The sequence below is a fragment of the Aedes albopictus genome, chromosome 3, assembly GCF_035046485.1.
Source record: "Aedes albopictus strain Foshan chromosome 3, AalbF5, whole genome shotgun sequence".
NCBI lineage: Eukaryota > Metazoa > Arthropoda > Insecta > Diptera > Culicidae > Aedes > Aedes albopictus.
In genome coordinates, this window is record NC_085138.1 from 310,057,906 (window position 1) to 310,077,802 (window position 19,897).

General features: G+C 37.6%; 1 protein-coding gene across 4 annotated transcripts in view; it reads right to left on the bottom strand.

Annotated features, from left to right (window-relative positions):
• Window positions 1–19,897, bottom strand: part of LOC109431043 (serum response factor homolog A) — a 783,489-nt gene that overhangs the window by 23,494 nt on the left and 740,098 nt on the right. Inside the window, exons 3-4 of one of the 4 annotated variants that reach the window (XM_062842465.1) lie at window positions 4,054–4,129; window positions 3,676–3,990 (exon numbers count right to left, since the gene is read on the bottom strand). In XM_062842465.1, the coding sequence (XP_062698449.1) occupies window positions 3,676–3,990; window positions 4,054–4,129 (391 nt within the window). Of the gene's footprint in view, window positions 1–3,675; window positions 4,130–19,897 lie in introns of all 4 variants that reach the window. The other 3 variants (XM_062842463.1, XM_062842462.1, XM_062842461.1) reach the window with 3 other exon arrangements.

The window sequence follows — 19,897 nt, forward strand, 5'->3', positions numbered from 1 at the left end:
CGAAACAACAACTTTGCCGAAGACACCATCTTTCTGAGTAAAGTGGAGCTTCGTGGCCGTACGGTAAGCGTTACCAAGTGTGTAACCGCACCATGCTATCCAGTGGTGCATGTAATGTATGTTGTGTCCATGGTCTAGTGTTAAGTTCTGTTCAGTCTGTACAGCCTCTGGCTGAAGACGGTGTCCTGTGCCTTTTTAATCGGGATCCTGAGCTTCATGAGATTAAAAATTTACATGCTCACTAGCGCCTCCTAGTGGTGGCATTTAAAATCAAACTGTCACTCATCTATAAGACCTTGATATACCAAACATCTTTGCCGAAGACACTATCTTTCTAAGTAATGAGGGTCCAGAGATACATAATATATAATATTTACGTGCTCACTAGCGCCGCCAAGTGATGAAATTTCAAATTAAACTGCGAATCATCCGTAAGTACTTGACCTACCAAACAACTTTGTCGAAGACACCATCTTTCTAAGTTATCAGGTTCCCGAGATACATAGGATATAAAGTTTATTTGCTCACTAGCGCCACTTAGTGGTGGAATTTCCAATTAAACGGCCAATAATCTGTAAGCCGTTGACTTACCAAACAACTTTGCCGAAGACACCATCTTTCTAAGACATCAGGATCCTGAGATATAACATATAACATGATATTGCTCACTAGCGCCGCCTAGTCGACGTATTACGAATCAACTTTGTCAGCATCAAGTAGCCCATGAAATTTACAACAACTTTGCCAAAGACAGTCCTTTTCTAAACAATCAGGATCCTTAGATATTTCAGAATGTATGGGTGTTGTACAAAGTACAACGCGCGACTGCTCGCGTTACAAAAATTGGCGCGAGTACTGAAAGGTTAAATTGCAATGTGCAATGTCAGCCAGAATTCTGAAAAATTTGCAAACATTTCAAAGTTCATTGTGAAAATTTGAGGCCTCCCTTGGCCGAAATTCTTACAGAACTCAATATAACTGATTGAAAATCTTTGAAAATTTACCTAAAAATATATGTCAAACTTGTTTTGAAAATATAATTCATTGGAAAAAGGGAAACATTCAAAATAATTGCTCCACCGGCCAAAAGTCATAACTTTTCTTCATTCGTGCCGCGGGCCGCATGAAATGTCTTCGCGGGCCGGATGCGGCCCGCGGGCCGTACCACTATGGGGAAAGTGGTGGCCAAAAATCGAAAAATTGACTTGCTTTGAATGACGTGTCTTATATACCATTTGAGAGCCAGATAGTTCAAACCTAGATTCCCAAAATTTCAGCCCTCTGTGATGGAAACTCATTGCGCCACAGATATCAGACTTAGAAAAATAGTGAAAATTGTAGAAAAAATGCATTTTAAACAAATGCAGTTTTCTCAGTGAAAAAACGGTTCAATTTTGGATTTGAATCCACCGATGGAAATGTTATTGTCTGAACTTTAAAATGGGTGTGTTGTTGGGGTTACACGGTTAATTGAAATTGGTTAAAAATGAGAAATTATTGACAAAAACTACATTTTTTGCCTAAGTTGGTCTATATCTAACAAGCAGGGTCGAGCAGTCTCAAGAGACCGCCTCCACAGTTTAGTTTGAGGTCTATAGTGTCTGCGGAACGTGAATCCAGCTGCGGATAGCTGCGGATGAGCGTCATTTTGGCCCAAGCCCGAAAAATTGATTTTTTTAATTATTTTTTTGTTAACTATGATTATTGATTATGCGAGCACATACAAAAAATCGTACAAATCAGTGCTTCAAAGGTGGTACTGTTTGTTAGTTGTAAAATTAAGTCTTAAAAATGTTACACACTTAATTACTTTTATGTTAAAAATGGGTAAAAACTGATCGAAAATTATCGTTCCATACATAAACTGTATCGACCCATCTGGACTGAAATACTTCTTTTGTTCACGAAAATTTTGTTTATATTTTCAATACATATTTAGCAACAGGGAAAGAAACGCCACATCTTATATATTAATTTTACTAAAAACTACCTACTTGTACTTAAAAGATTAGGATAATATTTTCAATTTATAAGTTCGTTTTCAACCTCAACGCTAGCACGTGAATATAGCACAGTAGTTAATTCAACGCAAACAAATCTGAAAATAATTGTTTGTGGTAATATGGAACATAGGAGCATCGTGTTACCACAGACAAACAGACATATCACTTGGGACCAAATGCGATAAAGATCATCATCACGAAAATATAATCGTCCAATGTTAATTGCGTTAAAAAAGGAAACGATGAGAACTGCGTAGAGTAAGACGTCTGTTTATCTGTGGTGTTACTTTAAATCTAAAAAAATCTCAAATAGTCAATGCAACAAAAGTAATTGACTATATCAAGGCAAAATATAATTTTGATCTTGCTAAAGAAGAACGACTACAGTAGACGTTCGCTCTGTGCAAAAGCTTTAACTGCAAGTCCGCTAAGCGCAACAATTTTGCAGTTATCGCACCGCTATCCGTCATAATGAAATGTCAACAGCGATGCGATGTTTTTCTCATGCACTTTTGCTGCAATGTAATGTTTTTCAAATGCATATTGACTGCATTCTGCAGCAACTTACAGTTCTATGACATCTGCCAGTTTTTGCAGTTATCGAATTTCATTCGTTCAGTGAAACGCAAACATGTTGCAGTTATCGAACGTCTACTGTATTTCAAAATATTTTTACAATGCATAGCAAAAGGCTCACGAAAAAAAAAGCTTTGAAAAACAAAATAACGATTGGCGCGACACTTATTCGGAACTTGGAAACGATGTTATGTTTGGCGGTAATGTGGACACTATAGAAATAATGAAATAGACATAACGATTCAAATATGGTGATTTTGATTGGCCATGTTCTCAAAAATCGTGAAAGTGAATCTAAAATGTTTACTATTCCCAAAAAAATATGTGGAATGATATCACCTGAACAGAAAAATAAGTAGATATTGTTTGTGAATTTGATTAAGCTCTGTCTCTTGAAACTTAATTAATAAAATTTGTGATGGAAGTTTATCAATGAAAATGATGTTCTATTTAGCAGCAGCATATTCATTCCTGCAGTATAAAAAATGGAAACAAATCACCAACTTAGTTATTGATGTTGATATGTGTTCAGTAAAATAATAGAAGCATATTAAAAAAGTATCCTTTCGACGAGTTTGAACAAATATTACAGTAGGGGGGGGGGGGGGGGGGTGCGATGTGGTGGCAGATAAGTTGGGGGGGAGGCTCTTGGCAGATAAACAATTCTTTACCAAAATACATGATCGATAAAACAATACTCTTATATAAAATGGGAGGGGGTCAGATTTGCATCGTAGGGGGGGGGGGGAGGGGTGTGGTGCTTCTACCTCCACCTCTCCTGTTTTATCTTATGCATGGCAATCTTATTCTAGTTTTGATTTGCATTTGAACTGTCTCAAAAATTAAAAAGAAACGTTTAAGGTAATTGTTCAGGAATAAGTAGTTCCTAACTGGGTTAAATACTAGTTACAGCTTCCAGATGTGATGAAAATACATAAATTTGACTAATGTTATGCTAATCTTACTAGAATATTTCCAAAAAATGCGGAAAACCCAAAAAAATATTTTTGGCCACCACTTTGTATGGAGCCGCCCCATAGTGCGTACGTTGGGCAGCCCTGGACTAGACCAATGAGCTTGATAACATTTTACTCACCCTCGTTATGCAGCTGTATTTGTCCCGTTTGCAGCAGCCTAACCAGAACGTCCTGAGGTAGATTTGCCAATGCCGTTGCTGGATAGATTACATTGCTTGTCACTTGGGATTGTTGTTGTTGTTGCTGTTGCTGCTGCTGTTGTTGTTGCTGGTGTTGTTGGAGAGCCTGCTGCTGTTGTTTGTATTGCTGCTCGAGGATGGACAGTTTGCTGCTGTTGGCCGCTGCTTGGGCGGCCTGAGCCGCTTGAGCCGCCGTTGTTGCTACCGACGCAGATGGTGTTGAAGTTGACGTACTAGAAGACGACGTTTGTGGCGCTATACTAACACTGTGATTATTACTATTAATGATTGTTTCATTAGGTATTTTACTATTACTACAGCTAGGTCCAGGTGGCGAATCGGGAGGCGAGTAGTCCTCGGTATCGCTGCCGGACGACATCGGTGAACGATCATCCTGTAATGGACAGAGGAGAAAGAAGACGGATTAGTGCTAAATCAATTTGTCACGCGGGTGCAACGGAATTGCGCAATGTTTTATGGGTGCATGAAAAAGCCATACATCGACGGGTTGGGGATTAGCGTGTGCCAAAGGTGGATAAATTGCTTTTATCCAATTGCGGAGATAAGAGCCGTCATACACGCGTGTTTGAGCCATAATGGTGACCGTTTCATTGAGTGACGATCCTTCACAAGCCAATATGTTGGTACGAGACCATAAGACCATAAGTGCGGTAGAATCGTAAAAAAGTGGTCGGTATGTAAGCAGAGTAGCAGCATAAAAAGTATATCACTGCACATAATGCGATGCTCGGAAGCGGTAAGGAGTTGCAACGACCGACCCAACAATGGTCAGGTATTTCATTAATGAAATATTCAACCCCGATTTGGAAAGCCTGGGTAACCGATAGGATCCGAGCTGATCGATGATAAGGTGTAGATAGTTTTTTTTGCAGCTCGATGTTCTAAATATGGTCCAGGATCTGATTGGTCAATCTTGGAACTGTCGGTGTCCAGCGGATGCATTTATTAATGAGGCGAAAAGTTATGACGAGAAATGAAGCATTATGAGATGAGCTTTTCTTACGAACTACAGAATTGATTGCATTATGTGGCAGGGATGCTAGATGTTGAAAGGAATTATTTTATAAAACTATGTATATAGAAAATTACACCTAATTCAATTCAAATAAATAAATAAAAACAAAAAAAGGAATACATTAGCACTTCTCAACAAGAAGATCTTGCTTTCGAAGGAAGAACTTAGATTTTGTGAATTTTCTGGATGCGGAATACAGTCCTAGTCCCTCGGCGTGAAAGTCACGTGCTTCAACTATTACACCGCGTCTACTATGAAATTGTTTGAGAGTTACATTGGAGATAATAAACTATTTGAATTCTTAGTCACCAAAGCATGTATGATGATTTTTCTAGTCTTATCTCTGGACATACATCTATTAAGGAACTATTAGTACAATTTCAACGTTTTCCAATGCTTTCAGAAGTAATCAGCATTTTCAGTCCTCAGTTCAGTTCAGTCCTAATGCATAAAATCTGCCAACCCTGACTGAAGTTTCTTCCTTTGTGTCACAAATCGTTATCATCATTATCAGCAACGTCCATGTAACCACATCGCAGCGCAGTGCAGCTTCACTCGCGGTATGCAGTGGCCACCAGCTCCATTTAGGCATCGTCATCATCGGGGTCTCACCTACTTTGCATCACACTTTGGCAAAGCGAGAAGACGTGCGCCGGACGAACGTTGCTTGCTGCTGCGTTCGTTGATCCTCTCGATACGCGGAGAGTGCGGTGATGTGGTGGATGGGTGGACATTCGGACGAACGATTGCTCCACGGAATGATCCAAAATGGTGAATTGCTGCATTGCTGGTAGCATGCTGCTCCTGCTATTGCGCAGGAGCTGCAGCCCGTCAGTCTAGCAGTGACGAAAGCGCTTGATGGCATGGAACGAGGAGAAAGAGAGGATGTGGAGGGAAACAAGATATTCTCTACCGGTAGCCAAATTCACTCAACCATAAAATTAATTATTGTTCTACTGCATTTGTTTACTTATTTCATTTCCTCCAGGTATCTCTGATGGAATTTCTATGAGAATTCCTTCGGCAATTCATCCTTGCACACCTCTAGAAACTTTTACTATGATATTATATCGGGATTCCTAGAGACATTTCTGTTGGGATTCTTTCAGATGAAACTCCTGTATGAAGGTGAAGACGTGTTTCTGGAGGAATTCCAGAGTGAATGAGACATTTTTGCAGAAATCTTTGGAAAATATCTCTGGAGGAATTCCTAAATGAGTTTTTGGAGAAGTCTCTGGAAGAATCACTGAAAGAATTTCTGAAACATTCCCAGCCAAAGAATCCCAGCCAGAATGACAAGGGAAAACCAAAAAAAAAAACTTGGAAGGCCAACATTTTTTGGAAAAGTCCTAGCAGGAATTGCTCAAAGAATCCCATCTGGAATTCCTGGAGGAATCATTGGATAAAATCTTTGAGGGTATTCATGGAGAAACCACCGGAAGGACTTTTGGAAGGATACTAAGAAGATTTCCTTGTATGATCCCAGCAATCCTGAATGATCCTTCAAATCATAGTTAGAATTTGAAGAGAAATCGGAGGAGGAACTGATAGGAGAATCTCTACAAACAAATTTAGAGAAACCTCATCAGGAACTCCTGGAGGAATCCTAAAAAAAGATCCTTGAAGAAATACCTGGAAAAGGAAGAAAGAAGGAACACCGAGAGAAATTCCCGGACGAATCAGTATTCTAGTTGAGTCCATGATGGAGTCCTGGAAGGAATCGCAGGAAGATTGCACGGAAGAATTCTATCAAGAATGCCAGAAGAAATCCATAGAAGAGTGGAGGATTCCTAGCAAGTACTGCTGGAAGAATCGCAGGAGAAATTGTTTGATATATCTCAGCTGGAGTTGATTTTTGGAGCAAAGCCAGGACTTCTTATAGGAGTCACCGGAGGAACTTCTGGAAGTATCTCAGGAAGATTGCTTTGAAAAATCCCATCAATAACTCTTGAAGACATCTGTAGAGAAAACTCTGGTTGTTTTTCAAAGGAATTCGCAGACCGATATAGCGCCAAAAAGTCCCATAAACTCTAAACGAATTCATGGAGGTATAACATCACGAATTTTTCCCTTATGTTTAAATTCACAAATATAAATAAATTGAAAAAAATAAGAACTTCTGCAAGATTGCCAGAAGAAATTCTTGGAATTGCTTGAGAAATCCCTTTTGCAATTAATGGAGGAAGGCCAAGAGGATTTCCTGGAGGAATCCCATGATAAATTTCTGAAAGAATCCCTGGATAAAATCTCCGTGGAGATTCATGGATGAGTCTTTGGAGGAATCTCTAGATTCTAGAAGAATCACCAAACGGTTTTCTGGAAAAATCCAAGAAGATTTCCCGGTAGAATCCCAGCCAGAATTCAAAGAGAAAGCTCTAGAGGAATGCAAAGAAGAATTCCTGGAGGTACCACCGTTAGAATTTCTGGAGGATTCATAGCAAAAATTGCTGGAAGTTCCGCAGAAAGGATTGCTTGAGTATTCCCAGCTGGAAATTTTGGAGAAAAGTCAAAACGAGCTCCTGGAGGAATCCCTGAATCAAATATCTAAAGGAATTTCTGAACAAATCACCGAATGATATTCTGGAAGAGTTTCAGGATGATTGTCTTGAACAATCCCAGGAAGAATTCCCTGGAGAAATCCTAGGTAGAAATCCCAGGAAAAAATCCCTGGAGAAATCCCTAGAGGAAACCACAGAAGCATTCCTGGGGGTATGACAGAAAAAAATCCTGGAGGAATCCTGGGAAGAATTGCTTTAAGAAACACAGCAGGAATTGCTTAAGGAACTCCTGGAGGAAGATCAACTGTTCACAGAAGAATTCCATTTGAAATCTATGGAGGAATACTTGGATAAAATCTCTGGAGGAATTCGTGGATGAGACTCTGGAGAAATATCTAGAAGAATCGTCAAAGAATTTCTGTAAGAATCCCAAAAGGATTTACCGGAAGAATCCTAGCAAGAATGCTAGGAGAAATCTCTAGAGGAATGCATAGAAGAACTCCTGGAGGTACCACGGTTAGTGTTTCTTGAGGATTCCTAGTGAGAATTACTGGAATTGCTTGAGAAATCCCAGCTGGATGATTTTCCTGGGAAAAGGCCACGAGGAACTGATGGAGGAATCCAATGAAGGATTTATAGAGGATTCTTCAAATAAAATCAAGGAATTCTTGTAAGGAGCCACCGGAGAAACTTCTGAATGAATCTGGAATAATCCCAGCAAGAATTCCTGAAGGAAGCAAGCAATTGCATCACTTATGAAATTTCTGGAGAGAGACCAAGAGGAGGTTCTGGAGTAGTGGTAACATCGTAGTTACTCCAAGTTACTCACTGAGTAACCAGCTCTCAAGTTCAAACAAAAATATTTTTTCAACTCCCAGTATGAGCGCCCTCAGAAATATCTCTCTGCAGGTATTGACAGAAAAAAAAATGAAAAATTCCATGAAAAATGCCAAGGAATAAATTCTTGAGTAATTTTTGCAGAATATGTTGAGAGAATCTATGAAAATAAAATAAAAAAAGAATCATGAACCATGCAATGAATGAATACCTGAAGAAAACATTAGATAAACCCTTGAAGGAACTTCCAGAAGAAGAGATTTTTTTTAGAGAAATTTACAAATAAATGCCCAAGAAAACCCCTGAATAAATGTAGTAAGAACTAAAGGAACATCTGGAGAAATTCAAATTCTAATTTCTGAAAAAGTTTCTGAAAAAAATATGAATTTTAAAATAAAAAATCCTTTGAGGAATTTGTGAAAGAATCTTTGAATCTTTTTTAAAAATATCTCCTAGAATTGCATCTTCTGAAGAAACGTCTGGAGAAACCGCTGACGAAATTCCTAGTTAAACCTTTTGAGAAAGAAAATCTCAAGTGCAAATTCTGATAATGAAGGAATTGCTTCAGAAATATAAAAAAATAGAATCCCAGGAATAGACAATTTATTTTCATAGAAGTCCGTTGAAAAAAATTGAACATAAATCTGAAGGTATTTTGGAACAAATTTCTGAGAAAACCCGTAGACCTGTTTCAAGATTAATCTTTGGAGATATTTTTGGAGAAACTCCTAAATAAGTGCCAAGGAACATTCCTGTGGGAATTCATGAAAGAATATCTGAAGGAATCCCCGGAGAAATCCTCAAAGAAATCCGTGGACAGGGATGCGTTTTAAAAAGACACCAAGACGAGTCTTTAGAGGAATTCTTGCTAAAATCATTCTAAGAAATCCTGCGACAATCTTCTTTCTGTAAACAGGTCAGAACATTTTTGATAAATCCTCAAGAAACCCCGGAAGAAATTTCTGGCGGTGTCCCTGGAGGCAATCCTAAAGATTTTTTTAGAAATTTTAAGAAGAATTCTTGTAAAATTCATAAAAGGAATCCCAATGAGAATGTCTTTTCCGCGATAGTTACAGAAAAAGTCCGTGAAGTAATAGTGCATTGAAGGGATATCCCGGAAAAAAAATCTTCATTAGGCGCAATAATGAAGTCATTTCGTTGAGGGTATACCAGTATAGGGGGCGCTGAAACTTGGAAACTTTGAGTAACCAGCTCTGATTTTACCATGACAGAAACAGAACAGTGCTGGAGGTATTCCATGAGAAATTTTTAAAGGAATCCCTAGATTGAATCTTTAGAGGAATTTTTGGAAAAGTCCTTGGCGAAATCTCTTGAAGAATCACGAAGGCAAATAATCTCAAGAAGATACCCCGGAAGAATCCCAGCAAGAATGCTAGGAGAAACCTCTAGATGAATGTCTAGATGAAGAATTCCTGGAGGTACCTTAGTTTTTTTTTTATTCCTTGTTGGGTATCTAAGTCACTACGACCAGTTGATAGACTTTAGTTGGTAAGATTCCTAGCAAAAATTTCTGAATGAACAGCAGGAGATATTGCTTGAAGATTCCCAGCTGGAATTCCTGGAGAAAGGTCAAGACGAGCTCCTGGAGGAATTCTATGAGGAATTCAAAATAATGCTCAGCATTTTTTTTATAAAAACTAGTTCTGACTTCTGAGACAATCATATGTAGCACTATATCATTAATTCAAAAACAATGAAAGATTCGTGAAATTTCGTACTGCAAACAACATTTAGTTATTCTATTCAATTATTTGAAAATTCCTCTGGCAATTTCAATGGCAGTTCTCTCAGTAACGCCCTCGGGAATTTTTGTGACAATGACTTAAGTAGGATACCCTTCAGAAAATTTCTTGTGAAGTTTTTTTTTTCAAAGAATCTCTGAGCACATCCTTAAAAATTTCGTTAGTAATTCATTTGGAAACTGTTTGGAGAATTGTTTTAGTAATAAATTTGGAATTATCTTAGGAATTTCATAAGCAATCCCTTTGGAAGAAGTTACAAAAGTTTTTGCCAATAATTTAGGGAATTTCTTCAGTGGTTTTTTTTTATTGCTCCAGCAATTGTTTTTATATTTTTGTTTTACGCAGCATTCCCTTCGGCAATCCGTTTGAAAATACCTTCGGTTATACTTTCAACAATTTGGAGATTATGAGAGTATCTTCACCATTTCGTTTGAAATGTTTTCTCGGCAATTCATTTGGCATTCCCCATGTGCATATTTTCTGTAAATCTTTTGGGAGTTTCAACATCCATTGCCTTTCGGAATTCCGTCGGAATTTATTTTAGGTATCTTTCAGTAATCTTTTTGAAAAGTCTTTACCAAAGACATTCACATTTTTTTTGTTGTAAATTCCTTCCACAATTTCTATGAGTGACATAGAAATGGCACAAAATTGACCCAAATAGAGGATAATGTGCCTCTGGAGCCGGCCTTCTAATAGAAAGTTTCTTGGGAAAATCTTCAAACTTGGTTCAAAACTTTCTTCAGGAATTTCATCGTAGAAAATGTCGTAGAAAATGTCCCAGGCAAATATCTTTCAGCCTTTTCTGGGTATTTCTTTGAAAAAAATTCGACAATTCATTCAGAACTCTTTCGTTCGTTTTTTTTACTGTGACAGTTGCTTTGGCAGTTCCATTTACAAATTCCTTTTTCGGCTACTCTTTTGGAACAGTTGACAGCCGCTATTCGCATCGTTCGGACGTACTCATAACTTCTCCCGTGCTTCGTATCGGTTTAAAATGAGTGGTGTTCGAAAAAACACTCTTGTGATAGATTTTGGTGTTCTGCCGTCGCGTCCAGATGTTGGAAAAGTTCAACAATTTCTGGAACACGAAATTAAATTGAATCTCGTCGATGTCAAAAGTGTCCAGTTTCACAACACCCGAAAATGTGTGTTCGTTGAAATGGTGGATATGAGTACAGCGCAACGTTATGAAAGCGCTCATAATATCAAGCGCGTTTTTGTTTGTAAGGGCAAGCCCTTTAAAATCCCCGTGTATGTGGACAGTGAGGCAGTGAGTGTCCGTGTACATGATCTCCCCCCTTCCGTACCGCATACGACCGTCGGAAACTTTATGATGCGGTTCGGCGATGTGCTCTCAGTTCAAAGCGAACGTTGGAGGCACTATTTCTCGGGATTACCGATCGGAGTTCGAGTACTGCAGATGCGGATTAAACATCCCATACCCTCATTTCTAACGATCGCCAACGAGATCTGTTTCGTGGAGCATCCGAATCAAATCAGAACCTGTAGGCGATGCTCCCGTCCCGCACACCCGAGGCAGAAATGCGTAGAGGCAACCATTCCTGAAGGCACCGACAACAACCAACAAACAACAGCATCATCAGCAGCAGCAGCCGCCGCCGCAAACGATGAGCAAACCACAAGCAACAATACGTTCAGCGAGGCTGATTTCCCGCCGCTTCACACGGAACCCCAATCATCCCATTGTGCCAATGTCTCGTTCATCGAGCCAGCGCAATGTGCACTTGTCGAAAACAACAACCAACCAAACACCGTACCTACAGAGCCTGCGGTGGAAGCAGAACTTGTACACAACACGATCGAGATCGACGACGACGATGATGACGACGACGTAGACGCGAACGACAGCTCTTCCCCATACGAGGCCAATGATGGATCCAACAAGCGACGACTGTCAACAAAGCGTGGTAGAGAAAAAAAGAAAATTTGTGCTATTCTGGAATCACAAAGTAGCTGTGATTCCGTTGCTTCTCGTGTAAAAACTAAGAATAATCGGCCTCGTTAAGCCTTTGGGCGGGTTGGCCTGTTAATAAATTAATTGTTAAAAAAAAAAACTCTTTTGGAAATCGCAAATCCTTCATGAATTCTTTCTCATATTTTTTTATTTCCCTCATTATTTTAATTGACAATTCAAATGGAAATGTATGAGCAACTTCAAAAAAATAACTGAAGTAGTTCACTAAGAACTGCCGAAAGAATTTTCAAAGAGTATTGCGAAACAATTGTCGAAGAAATCCCAATATAATTGCCTCGGAAACTTCGAAATAGATGGCGGATAGATTTTTTTGCTAAATTGCTGTAGAAACTGCCGAGGCACTAGCAGTATAAAGTTCATTTGAATTATGAAAAAAATAAACAAAAATTTGAAGAAATTTTCAAAAAGTCTAAGTATAATGACAATGAAATTTCTAAAAGATTTACCGATGAAGTAGCCGGAAGAATAAATATAAATGCAATAAATTACAAAGGAAATACACAAGGATTTTTTTTAAATGCCAAAAAAAATCTTAAAAATGATGCCAAGAGAATTCTCAAAACAATATCCGAAAGAGTTTAAAATGGAATTACTGGAAAATCATTTAAATTAATAATGCCAGCCTTATCTAAAAAAATATTTTTTAGCTTCTGGGAATCCAAAACAACTGATTTAGGAGGTAAGACTTGCCATTTTTTGAAATTTTTGTTTTTCATTAAAGGGTGGGCCACCTTATTGTGGATGAATGATGAAAGTATGATAAAATATTTTTGAATGAAATAACAATGGCCATATTTTTTAAACAATGCTAAAGTGTAATGAACATATCCTTCAAGTTCTTGTAACGGCGGTTTGACTTTGATATTTTTGATCAGTTTGCGAGTAAGGCTTATTACGTAACAGCAATTTCCTAAAATTAATCTCAAGGATTGTGCAGTTTTTTTGTCATCGTCAGCAGTGCAACATTTTCACACAATTTTTTTTCATTTTGTAACTTGATTGGTGCAATATTATGGCACACAAGTAAACGCATCTACATCATTCGTTTTCACTGGGCGAGAATGGCTTCGGTTAGGTTTATAAGAAAATTATAAGAAACTGGTGGGTAGTTTTCAATAATTGACGAATCATCCCAGATATTACACATTTTAATGCTGAACCGTTTTGATAGCTTGAGTTTTCATTTCAATCTGTTGCGATGCAGATCATTGTTTTAATTGTCCCAAAACCCCTTTGTCCGATCTCTATTTTGATGTTACGGGGAAGGTGATCCGAATTTGGATGACGGTAGCAGATCGGTTTTATATTTTTTTTCTCTTCATCGAAACGATTCCCCCCACATATGGCATTGGAAAACATCATGTTTCGAGATGTCGGCAGGTGGAAATTGTCAGATCGAATGGTATGGGGCGAGGGGGAAGGGAGGGCACTTGAGGGGAAGCGCAGTGCGGTAGCATTGCCCACTGATAAGGCTCAAGGAACGCGGTTTGAAGACTTGATTTTCCATAATTTTCACAAAGACAAATTACAGATGCAGACATTTTCTCGTTCGATGCGTTGGGTTGGATGCTGTGCAACGACGGATCCTTTTTCGAACGAGTGAGTTTCATTGAGCATGGCGAACAAAAAGCTTCGAGCCGAACAAGGCTGAACCGCTGCTATCAGATGGGGTGAAGGAGACACGTGGTGAGCGATAGCCGGTATGGCACTTTGGGATTCGTCTTTTTTTTATTTTTCATAATTATGATGAATGCCTCATGCCATTCGCATAACTTTGGTTATAACATAAATTACAAAGAAAATCACAACAGGAAAATACGTTAGAAGCAATGAAACACTTTTTGAATATTTCTTCCAGTGTAAACAGTGCTGTACTCGTACTGACACTTCTTCAAACGTGTCTCATCGGAAGGGTGTACTTCACAACATCCCCATCAGCCAAAAGCCTCTTGTCAATGGCGAGACAGGGTGCAGCATTAGCCGGATTGATGCCACTACATCTACCGAATAAATTATCGGCAGCAGTTGGACAAACTATTGCCAGCAGGTCTAGCGCTGTCCCAAGATGCTGAACATTGGTGTATGAAGGGGTTGGATAGTCTTGCTTCGAATATGTTGGCAAATGTTACTTCATGATTGAATTACTAGTACATATGTATCTTCAGTCCAAACAGGAATTTAACAACGTAAAAAGGCTCCATTAATTTGTACAAATTTATCCAGACAGATAAATTATAAAAAAATCTACAGTTTAGTTGAGATTTGAGCTCAAAATCCTTGTACTTGATGAACATTCTTCTTCTTTTTCTTCTTGGCGTAACATCCCAACTGGGACTGCTGAATTGAGAACTTAGTGTTCTATGAGCCCTTCTACAGATATTGATTGAGAGCTTCCTCTGCCAATGACCTTTTCTCATGTTTATATCGTGTGGCAGGTACGTTCGCTTCAAAAAAGTTCCTGGACCGACCGGAAATCGAACCTGTCACCCCCAGCACGGTTATGTTGGACACCCACGCTTTCACAGCTGTGGGGCTATATGGGTCCTACAGTGTAGAGCCTAAACACGCCTACGTTCTCCACTCATCATTGTCGTCCCGATGTAGCCTGTCGTTAACGTTAAATCAATTGACGTTTGTCACAAAAGCACCTAGTCCCTTGGCGCAATAGCCTCAGAGATGATGAGTGGAAATGAAGAAGAAAAAACAAACAGGAAAAACGATCGACAAGAGAGACATTTCGTCTATCGCAGTCCGACTGCGACCCATGCTGAATCCCGCACCTGTCCGGTTACCCCCTTTTTGGGGATCCAACCAGCACGTTTTGACCATATCGGATCATTATCAGTACGTGGTGGAGGCCGCCACGATTGCTATCGGTTGAGTCGGTGATAAAATGTCGTTTTGTCATAAGGCACACCACAATGATAGAGAGACAGCCAAGCAAGGGCCGCTGACTCCGATATGGGAGGACTGATAGACAGAAGCTTACCTTGTCGTCATATCTTATCTGCTGAGGAATGCTCGCCTTGGAGATGCGCGATTCTCAGTGTGTGCTGATAAAGCCAGGTGGAACCGATCGATAAGCTCATGCTGTCATAAATAGATTGTCCATTGTGAGGGGTTTGGAGGCCAAGGAGAAGGTTCGCACTATGAACCAACATTCACATTTTTGCGACACGTGTGAGCCCTTGGCAAAAAAAAACAATTTTTGAACCTGAAGAAGGTAAATTCGGATCTAGGACTTGTATGTTTTTGCAGGAATTTCTGCTGGAATTCCTCCAAGTATTTCTAAGATTCCTCCAAGAATTCCTCCTGAGATTTTTTTTTCAGGATAATTTCCCTGAGACTCCTGCAGGACTTATCTAGGAATTTCTTCTGGGATTATTCAATGAATTGCTTCCAGGGTTTCTTCAGGCAATGCTCCAAATTTTTCAATTGAGTTTTACTCAGATTCCACATTGTATGCTTTCAAGATTTTTTTCATGGATTCGCACTGAAACTTCTTATTGGGTTCCTCCTGGGATTTCTTCTATTTAAGATAGCGCAAAAGAACAAGAAATTTTCATAGGATATCTCTGTTTTCAAAATATTCTCAAAACTACCTCATGACTTTTTTCCGAAGTTTCTCCAGAGCTCTTCTAGGATTTCTCTAGGATGTTAGCTAATAGTTTCACCTGGAGTTCTTCTGAGAATTGATTCCTTCACAAATTTCTGCGACCAAAAATTAGTAAGGATTTCAGATACATCCACCAGAAAGTTCTTCGAATGTTTCAGGGAAATTTCCAATTATTCCACCATCAAGCAATTCATTAAGAAGTCTCAAGAAATTTCACCCCATTCGTGCAAAGATTACTCCAGGATATTTACGAAGCATTTCTTCTGGGAATTATCTAAGGATTTCTCATGAATTTTCTTATGATTTTGACTCAAAAATTCTCTAGAAATTTGTTTAAGAATTCCATCAATAAAGTTCTGAAGAGTAATTTCCAAAGGTTTGTTCAGATATTTCAAGAATTTTCCTATAGGATTCTTCAAGCCATTTTTTCAGAAACTCTTCAAGAGCTCTACTCAGAAGCTCCTCCAAAAATGCCCATAAGAACTCTGCAGGAAATTTAATCAGGATTTTCCTTAGAATGCCATGAAGTATTTCAGAGATTCCTGCAGATATTTCACCATAATATCCATTAGAAAATGTCTCCAGGATTTTTTATTAGGAATACCCCCAATTTTTTTTTTCAAAAATATCCTTATTTTCCTTATTCTAGAAATTTTCTCCTTAATTCCCTTACCCGTTATCCTAGGAATTCTTTCTATTTTGGCCAGGGTTTCCTCAAGAAGTTCTCAAGATTTTTTTTCCAGGAATTCTTCTAGGAATTTTCCATGAAATAACTTTAAGAATTCTACACAGATTTTTCCATGATTCCTTTCAAAAATTAACCCAGTTACTTTTCCAAAAATTTCCTCAGGAATTCTGTCTGAAAATCCCTAAAGCTTCCTACAGAAATTTCTCAATGATTTCCAATAGGAAATTCCCTAAGGAATTTCCCAGAAATTCTTCCAGAATTTTCCCATGTACCCTTTTAGAAATTACCCCAGGAATTTCTAATGCATTTCCATAAGAAATTTTCTCGGTTTTTTTGAGTGAATTTACTCATGAGCTCCTCTGATAATCTACAAAGTTTTTTTACCACAGAAGTTTTCCTGAAATGCCTTCAAATATGCCGCAGAAATTCTTTGTGGAATTTCGTCAGGATTTACATTGGGAATTTCCAAAGATTTTTCTGAGATTCCCCAAGAATTCTTTCGGGAAGCTACCCAAGAATAACAACAAGAAATTTCCCAGGAAATTCTGTAGGATTTTATTTTCAAAAATTTCTTTAGGAGTTTCTCCAAGATTCTTTCAGGAATTTTCCAAGGATTTTTATTAGAAAATGTCCCTAGGAATTCTTTTAGAAATTTTCTAAGAAAATAATTCTGGAACTTTCCCAGAAATTTCCCTAAGAATGTCTAGAGAGATCCTTTCAGAAATTTCCATGAATTTATTTTGGAAAATGTACCTGGGAATTTTCTAGGAATTCTTCCAGAAATTTACCCTCAGTTATTTACGAACTACTCCAATATTTCCATTAGGAATTTTAGAAGAAGTTCTTTAATGAATTTTCCCATAAATTGATCCAAAAATTTTACCATGAATTTCCGCAAAAAATGTTCTATAAATTTTCCCAGGAAGTGCTCTAGAAACTCCACCAGGAATTCCACAACCAATTTTACAAGCATTTTCTTCAAGAGTTCTCTCCGTTATTCTCAGAGAACTTTTTCCAGAATTTTTATTAGAATTTCCGCAGGATTTTTATTACTTATTTCAAAAGGAATCCTTTTTTATTTTGGGCATGAAATCTGTCAAAGAGTTTTTACAAAATTCCTCCAAGAAATTTCCCTGGAATTCTTCTAGGAATATTCCCAGAAACACCTTCAAGAATTCTTCACAGATTCTTCGAGGACTTCCCTCAGGATTTCTTTCAAAAAATTACCCAGGAATTCTGTTGGAAATTCCCCAAAGCTTACTTCAGAAATTTTCCAATGATTTTCAATGGAAAATGCCCTAAGGAATTTCCCAGGAATTCTTCCAGAATTTCCTTATGTACTTCTTTAGCAATTTCCCCAAGAATTTTCAAAAGATTGTCTCTAGAGATTTTCTCGGATTTTTTTAAGGAAATTCACTCAAGAATTCCTCTGACAATTTGCCTAAGAATGCTTTCATAAGCTCAGGTGCTTCTCCAGGAATTTATTCAAAAATTCTGTCGAAAATTTCCTCAGGAATTTCAACCAGAAATGCTTTCAAATATTCACCAGAAATTCTTTCAGGAATTTCGTCAGGATTTCCATTGGAAATTTATTAAGAAATTCTCTCTGAGATTCCCCAGGAATTCTTTCGGGAAGTTTCCCAAGAAATTTTCCAGCTTTTTATAAGATATATTTTTTTTATAAATTCCTTCAAGAGTTCTTTCTAGATTTCTCAGAAAATCTCAGAACGAAAGCAGTTTAGGAATTTCCCCATAAATTTTCCCAAGAATGTCTAGAGAGATCCTTTCAGAATTTTCCCCTTGATTTATGTTTGAAAATGTACCTGGGAATTTCCAAGGATTTCTTTTAGAAGTTTCTCCAAGAATTTTTCCAGAAATTTTTCCTTCAGTGAACATTCTTGAAATTTCTCCAGGATTTCTATTAGGAATTTAAAAAAGCATTCTCTCGTAAATTTTCCCAGAATTTTTTTCAGGAATTCTGCAGAAAATATTTCATGAATTTCCCAGAAATTGCTCTAGGATATTTTCCAGGAATTTTACTATACATTTTAGAAACTTCCCTAGGAACTTCTTTCTATTCTAGAAAGATTTTCTTCATAAATTTTTCAAGAAATTTCTTCTGGAACTTTTTTAGGAATTTCAAAAATTTCTTCATAAATTTTCCTGGAATTCTTAAAGAAATTCCTCCAGAAATTTCTCCATAAATATTCCCAGTAATTCCTACAAGAATTCTACTGAAATTCCCTCGGGAATTTTCATTAAAAGTGCCTACCTAGAAATTATTTCACGAATTGCCATAAGAATAATCCTGCAGGATTTTCTCGAGGAATTCATTCAGGAATTCCTCCAGCAATTACTTCAGGAGCTCCTCTAGGAACTACTTCACAAATTTCCTTAGGAATTCTTCCAGGAAATTTCCCAGGGATTTTCCCAAGAATTTCCTTAGAAATTGTTTAAAAACATCTTTGAGATTCCTCCAGGAATTTCACCATTTTTTTGTTAGGAATTTAAAACGGAATTGTACATTAATTTCCCCAGTAATTCCTCCAAGATTTTCAATAAGAATTTCAAAAGAAATTATTTCAAAAAATGACTCAGGTATTCCACCAGAATATTTTCCAGGAAATGCTATAGGTATTTTCCCAAAAAAATCTTCACCACGAGAGTTTCATTTTAAAACTTCCCCAGGATTCCCGTAATCCTCATGTTTTCCCCTCGGGAATTCCTCTCGGAAATTTCCTCAGGAATTCTTTCAGAAATTTTCCCTGAAATTTCCACACAATTTCCTCCACGAACTTTTTCAGAAATACTCTTTTATTTTATTTATCTCAATTCTTATCTTTTATTTATCTCAAAATGCTCTCAAGAATTCCCAGAATTCTCCAGAAGTACCATCAGGAATTTATAACGAAATGCTTTCAGAAATTGTCGCAGAAATTCCTCTAGAAGTTTTCCTAGGAATTCCTCAATATAGTTTCGCCATGCATGTCCCAGGAGTTCCTCCAGGAATTTCTCCAAGAATTTATTCAGAAAACCCTCTAAGATTTATATCAGCAATACCTGTAGGAATTGTTTCAGATATTTCCAGAATTTCTCCACGAAATTTTGCATGAACTTCTCCAGGAATAACCTCAGAAATTTCCCAAAGATTTCTCCAGCATTTCCAGAACCAAAAGTCCGCAGGAAATCTTCAAGAAAGTTTTTTATAGGAATTTTCCCGGAAATTTCTGCAAACATTTCTGTAGAAACCTAAGAAAAGTATTGGAGATTTCCAAAAAGTTATTTCTAGTGGAAAATTCTGGATGAGTTAGGCCGTTAGATAGATAGATAGATAGATAGATAGATAGATAGATAGATAGATAGATAGATAGATAGATAGATAGATAGATAGATAGATAGATAGATAGATAGATAGATAGATAGATAGATAGATAGATAGATAGATAGATAGATAGATAGATAGATAGATAGATAGATAGATAGATAGATAGATAGATAGATAGATAGATAGATAGATAGATAGATAGATAGATAGATAGATAGATAGATAGATAGATAGATAGATAGATAGATAGATAGATAGATAGATAGATAGATAGATAGATAGATAGATAGATAGATAGATAGATAGATAGATAGATAGATAGATAGATAGATAGATAGATAGATAGATAGATAGATAGATAGATAGATAGATAGATAGATAGATAGATAGATAGATAGAT